The sequence below is a fragment of the Gekko japonicus genome, unplaced genomic scaffold, assembly GCF_001447785.1.
Source record: "Gekko japonicus isolate JY-2015 unplaced genomic scaffold, Gekko_japonicus_V1.1 scaffold151, whole genome shotgun sequence".
NCBI classification, from domain to species: domain Eukaryota; kingdom Metazoa; phylum Chordata; class Lepidosauria; order Squamata; family Gekkonidae; genus Gekko; species Gekko japonicus.
The window spans coordinates 595,481-606,640 of NW_015174277.1; the positions used below are offsets into that span (position 1 = coordinate 595,481).

An 11,160-nucleotide genomic window follows, 5' to 3' on the forward strand; every position below is an offset into this window, starting at 1 on the left:
TTATAACAACACAATATTAAAACATAAGCCATTAAAACACAAGTCTTTGGACATAAAAACTATTCATAAAACAGAAGCTGACCATTAAAAAGCTAGTAAGATACCTTCCCAGAGCTTTAGAATGCGTGCATAATTTCAGTGTGTTTTCCCCACAGCCACATAGACAGTTACTCTTACTATGAAGTTGTGGGGGGGAAACTGGGCAGAGCACATTGACAAGGCTCTGTGGATGTGGGGGATCCCTACTGACTTCAGTGCAACCCTATTGGCTTCAACAATGGTGCCATCACATAGGATATATAGTAACATGTCTGAGCTTTTCCAACAATGTCAGCCCCTCCTGCATCTCACTTTCAGTCCTCTAGAGGGCTGTCACTTTGCAAGCTATTTGGTGCATAGTATGTTCATGCTCTTTGTGGAAACAGGCTAGATATCAAGGAACTGAAGAGGCACAGATCAGTGGGTGAGTGTCATTAGTCTTATGTTTTCCCAGGAGGATGGATACCATAATGTTCACTCCACACAGAGACTGCTTGCCTGGTGATGGTCAAAGGGGATGGCTCAGTAGAAGTTTATAGAGATACACACTGAGTCTGTGTGATAAGAAAACTTTTTAGTATGTGCCACATGGCTTCTACTTTGGATGATACAAGGTGTTATGACCACCACTGCTTCCTTATGGCTAGATCCAGATTAAATTTTCCATTTGCGGAACAGAATTTTCCTGCTTCCCTTCTCTCACTGTAGCCCACTGAACTCCACCCAATGCCACTCCTGGAGGGACAGGGGATCCTGAGGACTGACATGAGCGGGGTCTGCAGCAGTAAGGGGGAATCAGTGGAAATTGCTAATTTAGCCTGGATCCAACCCTTAGTGCCCAGGTTATGCTTATCACTAGCTCAGGTCAGACCATGTGAAGCCATGGCTTACTTTAATGATGGTAAGTTTATGAAAGCAGGATTCAGCTCACAATCATTCCTATCTTGGCTTACCTTGACACATGATGGTTTTGTTGCCTTCTGTCTCTAACCTGGGAAGGTGTCACCAGTGAACATGCTATCTACATCCATATATCACACAAAACCATAGTTAAGGTTAACTGTGGTTGGTTATTAACCAACTTCAAATCCTAAACCAACCGATCCGAGCTAACTATAAGTAGAAAGGTTTGCATTCAGGCAGCCAAATGAACTATAGTTAGTTTAATAAAATCAAGGTTTCGTATACCAGCTCTCGCAGAAGTATAGAGAGGTCCTGGCCACTTCCAGCTTTTGAGGCTCATGTGTGTGTGTGTTTATGTGTAAAGTGCTGTCAAGTCACCGCTAGCATATGGTGACCCTGTAAGTGTTCTCAAGGCAAGAGACTAACAGAGGTGGTTTGCTATTGCCTTCCTTAGCATAGCAACCCTGGATTTCCTTGGTGGTCTCCCATCCAGATACTAACCAGGACCGACCCTGCTTAGCTTCCAAGATCTGATGAGATCAGGCTAGCCTGGGCCATACAGCTTTGAGGCTCCAGGCCATTGAAAAATTACACTGGATGCAAATAAAAACAAATCTTGAAACTAATGGCAGAATATTAACAAGTGTCTAAATCTGAGGCCTCCGTTGAGTTAAAGGCCAAGCCAAATGGTCCTCCTTCCTCCCCCCAACTGGCCCTTTGGGCACAGTGTGTGAACCGAGCCACTGTATGCAAGAGCTGCAAAGTCCGGGAGGAACTGCCTACAATTGTCCACTACCATCTAGAGAATAATTTCATCTGCCAAGCAGCATACCTTATGTAACCAAAATCAATCAGGCCCTTGGGCAAATGCTTACATTTGGAAGAATACATTGAACAAAAGCAAAGAAACTTGGCTACTACCTGCTGTACAACATTAAGCGCTGGAGAGTGCAGTGTGTTTGCAAATCTATTTTTAGTGCCTTGTCAGAAGCTGAATTTAGGGAGAATTAAGGTAATACCGTGCCATATGCTGATGCAGTTGAAACTGATTGATAGTTCAGAAATACTATTTTAAATCTCTTTTTATATCTCTTTGTAAACACACAGAGCCATATTTCTTTGTTTGTACGCTATGCAGTTAATTAAATCTTAAAAAACAGTTTTAGAAATGAAATAGAATGTATAATTTTCCATGTTTCTCTAGTAACTAAGTTTTTCTTTATGCTGGGTTCAGTCGGTTAGCAAAATCTCCCCTAATGTTGTATGTTGTTTTTTTTAAAAATCATCAAAATTATCACAGCAACTAAGAATTGACGAAAGAAAAAGTTTAGACTTCTCAAAAAAACTAATATTTGACAAACGGCTCTTTGTGTGAAGGTTTAAACAAGAGATTGCTCGATACAGCAAGTGTTATAATGGCTACCATCATTAGGTTCTTTTTCTTTTTGGAGTTGCTGGTACTAATTAGAAAGCAAATCAATAGAATCAAGCAAATGTAAGGTTCACTTTAACTGCTGGTCTGATCACCTCAGCACACTGGGTTCACTGCTAAGGGCAGGCCTCTCTTTGGTTCATAAGGTGTTGTCCTGGAAACCATTCGGATGCAGTCAATAATAGGGCAGACACTGAGACATAGAGTGCAGCCTGTACAACTGTCGGCAACAGTGGGCAGGTGGATTTCTGGATCAAATTGTATAGCCTGCAAGCAGAAATAAACAGCACTGATGTCACTCACAGAAAAGGTCAAAAACAACCCCATTTTTAGCATCTGCATTTCCTGTAGCTGAGGTGCTCGGAGACATCTTTGTTTGGTGCGGCGCGGCAGCTATAGCAACGATCTTAACTGGCAAGATAATGCATTGTGAAAAATTAAAAATGCAGAACCAAACCATGCCCTAGTCAAAATGCATCTCCCTTTCCCCACCTGCCTTGCCCCAGTTAAAAACAGAATCAGCATTTAGGACAAATTGTGCCCAGCTTTTTAAGTCGTATAAAGATATTTTTATGTGAAGTCCATCTTTCATAGCACAATGATTTACTGGCATTTAAGCACTCATGGTACAGATGTATTTCCATAAGCGTCATCCTTATTTTTTGCTTGGTACCCAAAGCCATCTGAATACACTGACTGGAGCTTGGCCGTCATTACAGAAATTACACAGTAACAAATCTGAGTTAGCTAGAGTATACATTTGACAGAGAGCTTCCAATGATCGTGGCTCCCTGATGAGCAGACTTGTACAATGCAAGCTTTTGAAATTGGCTTGTACAGTGCAGTCACCCTTTCCCGTTTTACTTGTCTGCTTGAAAAATCTTAGGTAAGTTCCTAAAAATTCTAATATGAAGGGGCATAGATAGGATCACCAACCATAAAGTAGGTCCTGGAGTTCTCCCACAATTACAACTGATCTCCAGGCTACAGAGAAAGGTTATCCTGGAGCAGGGGCTGATTGGCCATTATGGTCATCAGGAAGAGTCAGCCCTTGCCCTGTCTCCGCTTTTGGGGGCAGTACTGAAGTGTGCACCTTTTCCAAGGCTATTTCCTCTTCCCCAATCTACCCCTATCCTGGAAGAAATGGAGGGTGGACTATGGCATCACATCCCTTCCCAGACACAACCCACAGATCTCCAGGAATTTTCCACACAGGAGCTGGCAATCCAAGGCCTAGGCTGTGTGCAGGGGCTACAGTCCTCAAACGAAAGGCCTGTCAGTGGATGGACTGTCTAAAGGATGCCAGTTTCCTCAGAGTTGCTCTGATTTTCCTTGGTGAGAGAAGGAGACTGGGCCTGCTCTGTTGGTTAAGTTATTTGGCTTGAAATCAGGGCTCTTTTTGTAGAAAAAGCCCATCAGGAACTCATTAGCATAATAGGCCACACCCAACAGCAGGAACTCATTAGCATATTAGGCCACACCCCTGACAGCACAGCTCATTAGCACATTAGGCCACACCCCCATGTTACCAGAAGTGTGGTCATCCAGCCACACCCACCTTTTGCTTTTTATTATGTTTACCTTGTTTGTTGTCAAAACCCAGGGCTTTTTTTGTAGCGGGAACTCCTTTACATGTTAGGCCTCACACCCCTAATGTAGCCAATCCTAATGAGTTTCTGCTGTTGGGTGTGGCCTATTATGCTGATGAGTTCCTGCTGGGCATGGCCAGCTCGGGAGCCAGCCGGAACTCCGTTCCTGTGCGTTCCTGCCCCAAAATAGCCCTGGGCTTGATCCAGAGATCAAGGAGGAAAGCAGGGCATACAGCCACCCTGACTGCAAAAGTCCCCTTGGCTTCTCTATATACGTACATCATGACCATTGCTTCCAGTCCAGTAGCTTTCATACCAGTCAGGGTTTTTGCAAAGGCTTTTCTCCAGGGTGGAACACAGATGTCCCAGCTTCCTAATGTGCTTCCAAACAATGCCAACAGTGTCCAGTCCTTTGGGAGGTTCATTGCTTACACTGTTTGGAAACATGCCAGGAAGGGGAACCGTGGGAGTACAGGAACCATTGTTAATAATCAAATATAAGAGAAATAATACCGAGTAAGATCTTTTTTAAAAAATTGGCCATAATTTCTGCTTAAGGTGATAGCTGTATGAGCAGTACTAGACAGAAGAAGTAGAAGAAGAATCATCTTTATAATGTTCACCAGCCAGTTTGGAAGCAGCTTCAAAGGATGAGATCCCTGGACAAACTTTCACAACTACTTTCAACATATTAATTAAGTAGATACAGGGACTTTTGCTCAGAGAGTGGCTGTTTTGTACTACTTTGAATGGAAATTTGTTGAACAACCATTACTATATGATATCTGGTGTGGACAAACATATCTTCCCTTATTTGGACTTCTTGTCACGCATCTTAGGTAGCTGTTATATCTGCATTCTTTTGCTTCATTTCATAGAACTAAACAGTACTATGAATAGTAAAGGTTCCCTTGCTCGAAAGCCAGTCGAATCCGACTCTAGGGTTGTGGTGCTCATCTCCGTTTCAAAGCCGAAGAGCCAGTGCTGTCCGAAGACGTTTCCGTGGTCATGTGGCCGGCATGACTAAACACCAAGGTGCACAGAACGCTGTTACCTTCCCACCGAAGTGGTACCTATTTATCTTCTTGCTTTCGAACTGCTAGGTTGGCAGGAGCTGGAACTAGAGACAGGAGCTCACCCTGTCTTGCGGCACCCGGGTCTTGAACTGCTGAACTACTGACCTTCCACAGCCTGCAGTTCAGCGTCTTAACCACTTGAGCCACCGCAGCTCCCACTATGAATAGTAGGTTCTTAAAAAATTACAACATTATTGCTCTAGAAACCAAACTGAATTATTTTAGCACTGTCATTGTAACATATTATAGCATATTTTTATAAGACTATGATGGTCCTTGATAATAAGAATCTGTAAAAGAAACTCAGCACTGGTGGCTCTTATCTTCTCTTTCCACCGTTTTCTGCTGTGTGAAACTTGTTTTAAACTTCCTGTTTACTTGCATTAATCCTTTTCTTGGGAAATAGCTCTGTGGACTCCGACAGGCTGTTCAGCTTCAGGCCTTGATTTGCAGTAACCTCTGATATCTAAAAATGAACTTTACAAACAGCTTGCTTGTTGCTTGCAGGCACTGAGGATAGCATGTGCACTGCCAGCTAACTTTACAAGAACATACAAATCAGGTCTGACCAAGACAGCAAAGGGAAAAGTGATACACTGGCAAGACTTCAGGTTGCTGCCAGTTTGAAATGCTGACTGAGAGAGGACGAAAACTAGAAAGGGTTTACCAAGGAAAATCATACATATCTAGGCTTCTTGAAGGGTTTCTAGGCCAAAGACTATTACCAAAGAGGAAACTTGGCAATAGGGATGGGCATAAACATAAAAAGATCTGGTTTGGGGTGGCCCCCAAACCGAGCCAAAAGGGCCTGAACTGAACTGGTGAGTTCGGGGGGGGGAACTCCTGAGCTGGCAGCTATTTAAACCTAACCGCTGACAGGTGGACCCATGCCACTGTTAGGTTTAAATGGCTGGCAGCCATTTCACAGGTCAGTTTTGCTGCCCCCTCACTTTGAAGTGTGTGTGTGGGGGGGGGGGGACAAAACTGACCCATGAAATGCCTCACAGCCATTTCAACCTAACAGTGGGTAGGTGCACCCATCAACTGTTAGTCTGAAATGGCTGGCAGCCATTTCACCGGCCCATTTTACTTCCCCCCACTTGGAAGCTAGGGTAAGCAAAACCAACCAGTGAAATGGCTCAGAGCAATTTAAACCTAACAGGGCAGCTGCAGACTTGTGCAGCGCAGCTGTTAGGTTTACATGGTCCAGACAGCAGCATCAAACTGGACAAAAGTTTGGTAAATGTTTGGGGAAGGCGCCTTCCGTGAACATTGGTTCAGGAGTTCCAAACCGGCCCAAGTTCATGCCAGATTTTGGCTCATGAGCTGGTTCATGCCCATCCCTACTTGGCAATATCTTGTACCAGCTTAAGAGTACTCTACCTTCATGTAGTCTGAGAATGAAAGCTTAATTTAAACCAAGGGAAGACATGATTGTGCTCTTCAAACACTTCAAGAGCTGCCACATGGAAGAGGGAAAGACTTGACCAAACAGGCTTGAGTTTTGGGAGAGCAGATGTCCATTGAACTGGAGGAGAATTTTCCTCAAGAGCCACTCGACAATGGAACCAGTTAAGTGAGGGGTTGGGTTGGCTCCCCTTTACTGGAAGTCCTCAGGCAGAACCTGGTCAGTGATCTGTCAGGAATGCTCTAGCTAGATTTCCTGCATTGTGCAGGGGATTGGGTGGCCTATAAGGCCATTTTCAAATCTAAGGCTCTGAATTAATTTAAATAGATAGACCATCACAGGGAGCCCCCGAAAAATCTCTATTTAGCTTAAGTAAGATTTGAACGCATCAGCCTATATCACTTTATTACAACACGCAATGCTGGGAAGAACATGCCAGCCCAGCAATAGATTCTGTGCAGAATAGTTGTTAGTGGATGGCAAGAGCACTGTGTGCATCCCAAGCCACTAAGAACCCTGCTTTATTGACAACCACTGTGAATGGATTGGACACAATTCATGCAGTCTTTACCTGGGAGTGTGCCAGTGTTAATTTCCAGTATCTTGTAAATCTCCTTTTCCCTCATCCCCTTCAAGCAGACAGTAGATTCCTCCTGCCTCAGCAGCAAAAAGATAACTCACAGTTGCTTTTTTTGCTAATTACAGCTGTGCTCTTACCTGGTAGCCGGAATCATTGCAGGTCATGTAGCATTTGCCACAGTTGATACACATTTCCTCATCAATCAGAGCCACAACTTGCTCGGTATTACTGAGCTCTCCATATGTTCCAATATACCGCAGCGCTTTTCCAATTACATCCTAGGAGGAGAGGCGAGGAGGGAGAAAAAAAGCATTATTGAAACACTTTGGAGATACCCAAGGTTGTTTTACGGCCAAAGAAGAGCACTCGACAGCATGTTTCTGTGGGATGTTGTTCTGCAGGCACCACAGCAATGCTGGGGATGATGGGGTGAGTGGAAAGCACTTCAGGTGTGCTACATTGAAAAATGTGGATAACAAGTATTGATGTAAATGCAATCCAAGCACAAAACAGAGGAAAAAATAGGCCAGTCCTCAGAAGAACTCTGCATTTATTTTATTTTATTATGGTGGGGTTTCAGGGTAATCAAATGCAGCATTTAATTAAATTATCCTTAAGGACCAATATTTTAGCACAACAGGAAGCAATAAAGGGCCACAAAGTGGGAAGTGACACGATACACACAGCCTGCCTTGTCCCTGGTCACTTTTCATTAGCACAGTTCTGAGAACTCATTATAAGAGCAGGGAACAGGCCCATTAAACAACAGGGAATGAAGGGCATCACTGGAATGGACATGCAAATGGATTGATAACTGCACAATATCACCATCATGGTATGTTTTCAGTTCATCAACCCAATCTTTTTCAAGAGAGCATTCCAGGCTTTATCCTTATGAAAAGATATTGCCGTTGTGAATCCAAAATCTTGGTTCTGAAGACATTTGATTGATGAGATTGACAAAAAGGCAACATGCTCCTCCCTACCAAGGGTTACATTTGTACAACACAGGCACGGTCAAGCCACCCAGCTGCCCCAGTTTGCATGAGCAGGTTCTTTCCTGGGACCAGAAGAGCTTGCTGCAGCTGCAACAGCACTGCATTTCTCATTTCAGATACTGCAACTGCATGAGTTGCTTCTTCTTACTCTTTAATGCAGGCCATTGTTTCATAGCTGCAAGCACCACCTCATCCACTGTAGTTGAGACACAAAATGTCCGGCATGTTCGAGTGGATAGAAGCAGCTGCAAGCAAGAGCTCAACACTCAGTTGCAGTTGTCTCTTGTAGCACTGAAGAGGGAGGCAGCTGGGATAGCACTGGAATACTAGCCATGGAAACAGCAATAAAATGTCTGGAAATAATGTAAGGAACCTTGCTGGGTCAGACTATTGGTCCACCTAGTCCAGCATCCTATCTTATGCAGTAGCCAACTGGTTATTCTGGAGGGCTAACAGAAGGCAGGGCATAGAGACCTCTAAAGTTGGCTAAAGTTGGCTTCCAATGCCGGTATACAGAGGTTTACTGCCTCTGAATACGGGGGTCTCGCTTTCGTTACAATGGCTACTAGCCAATGATAAACCTACTCTCTATGGATTTATCTAATCCCCATCTAAAGCTTGCAGTGTTTGTGGCCATCACCAGAAGTCATTGTCCTTTTAGGGGAACAGCCCCCCATAGTTTTGGAGTAGGCTGTCATGAATATAGTGATGACACCCAGCTCTATATTTCTTTATCCAGATCATCTGGTGATGCTGTACAGATCCTGAACGAGGGGCTTTATTGTTGTGATTAAATGGCTAAGGGTGAACAGGCTGAAACAGAATCCTGACAAGACATAGGTAATGCTGGATAGGAAGGCTGAGGTCTTGAAAGACACTGTGCTTCCCAGGTGTTCCTTGCTGACTCAGTTAAGAGCCTAGGGTTATACTCGATCCAGATTTATTACTAGTGAAGTTAATGCAGCTGCAAACAGTTCATTCTTACAGCTTCACGTAGCTCAGAAGATGGCCTTCTACCTTCAGTTGACTGATCTGGCCTCATGAATACATGCTACAGTGCAGTGTGTGTCTTATCACCCACTGACATTTTTCCTGGCACCCACCAAGTGTTTTTAGAAAGGTGGGCTGGGGCCTCTGATTGGCCACTGGAGATTTGATTGGCTATGCAGATTTTTTTAAAAAAATGTCTTCAGCAACAGCTGCCATGACAGCACAAAGATCTTCACTGCATAACTGAAGGTAAGCTGTGTGTATGCAAGATAAGATTTTAAAACAATACATTCACATTCTAAAAAGCATCCTGGTGAGGAAATCTCCTCCCTGAACTGTTGAAGAGTTACTGTTAGAGTTATGTATAACCTCACTCCCTGACATTTTTGTGTTTTGATCTGCCTCCTATGGCAGCCATTTTGTGGTTGGCTTTACCTCCTTTGGAAGCCATTTTTTGCTCATCACCTTGTGTCAGAATTCCAAAGGTGCCCACAGGCTCAAAAAGGTTGGGGACCTCTGGAGCAATGTACTGTACATGAGTCTACCAAGATAGGTAGTCTTGTTAGCCTGTCTGTAGCAGTAGAAAAGAGCAAGAGTCCAGTAGCACCTTAAAGAGGAACAAAATACGTGGCAGGGTATGCGCTTTCGTGAGTCACTGCTCACTTCTTCAGATTCTGAAGAATTGAGCAGTGACTTATGAGTCTACCATTAACTCAGAAACTCCTCCTAGTAAAGAACATTGCATCTCCATTACTATCGCGTGCCAGCTGGAACATGCATGACATACACATTCTGCAGACACTTCATTGGTTATTGATCATTTACCAAATTCAATTCAAGGTGCTAGTTATCTTGCTTTGCTTTGATCATCTGACAGCTTCTGAAGGTCCCAGCCTACAAACAGATAAGACTAGCAACTGCCCATACTCACACATTCTCTGTGGGGGCGCCCACCTGTGGTGGCTCTGTTCTAATGTTTGCCACCTTGAGGACCCTATTTGGGTAGAAAGGCGGCATCGATACATTATAAATACATAAACAAAAGTCACCTTGTGACTTGAGCCATTACACCACAGCCTGGCTCCTTCTACAAGAATGTCCTCCTTGACAATTCTGTTTTGCACATTTCACCTTTCACCTCAATTGCCTCACAACAGTCCTTTTCCCACCTCATAAAAATGGATTAACGATACATGTCAAAAATGTACACCAGGGGACAAATATTTTTGAACATGTGGGCACCTTTGGAATTCTGATACAGGTGTAATGACAAAATGGCTGGCGTAGGAGATGGAGTAAACCACAAAATTGTCAGGCATCAAACTCATATAGTAGCTCTTCAACATTTCAGGCAGAAGCTCTGTCTAACAGGATGCCTTTTAATCTGCACAGCCAATCAGATCTCCAGTAGCTGGTCAGATGCCCTGCCTGCGAAAAACCTAGGCTTGCCAAGTCCCCTCAGGAGGCAGGGAAACCCCCGCCCCAGAGGCCCGTTCCCTACCACCGATGGATCGGGCCCCAGTGGGAACCTCACCCCCAAAGCACGGGGCGTGCCTAGCGTCAGCACGTCACCCGGAAGTGACGCAGCCACGCCGGGCGTGCCAGGGGCAGGGCTGTGATCATCTGAGGGAAGATGTCCGCAGCCCTGCCCCCATCGTGCCTGATGCGGCCGCATCACTTCCGGGTGATGTGCTCGCGGCGCGAGCGTGCTCCAGGAGAAACCCAGGAGTCCCCTGCTGCGGCTTAATTACAACTTGGCAACCCTAGAAAAGCCCCACCTGGCCTAGTCTGCTTTCTAAAAATACTTGGCAAGTGCTAGGAAAGGTGTTGGAGGGACCTATGGTGCCCACAGGTGTCACACTGGAGATCCCTGAAGTATGCAGTGCTTTAGAGTCTTTCCTCAGCAAAACAAGATAGGCCCCTGCCCCAAACATTTTACAATCTGACCTTCTGTGTGGGGAAAAGAAAGGTACTTCAACATATGGACAGTGATCTTCCTAGTACTAACAGTACATTTGCTATTTCACTGGGGATATTTTGCATCCTTTACAGAACTTAATTCATATTGGCAATTACTGCTTCCCACTTAACATATGAATAAACCCCCCGATGCAGTTAAAAGTTTGAATGATATGAAGAAACTGG

General features: G+C 44.4%; 1 protein-coding gene across 1 annotated transcript in view; it reads right to left on the reverse strand.

Annotated features, from left to right (window-relative positions):
* Positions 1 to 1,456: 1,456 nt before the first annotated feature.
* LOC107120997 (dihydropyrimidine dehydrogenase [NADP(+)]-like) overlaps positions 1,457 to 11,160 on the reverse strand; it is a 135,146-nt gene continuing 125,442 nt past the window's right edge. Inside the window, exons 5-6 of the mRNA XM_015423791.1 lie at positions 7,165 to 7,305; positions 1,457 to 2,641 (exon numbers count right to left, since the gene is read on the reverse strand). Coding sequence (XP_015279277.1) covers positions 2,471 to 2,641; positions 7,165 to 7,305 — 312 coding nt within the window. The 3' untranslated portion in view covers positions 1,457 to 2,470. The remainder of the gene's footprint in view (positions 2,642 to 7,164; positions 7,306 to 11,160) is intronic.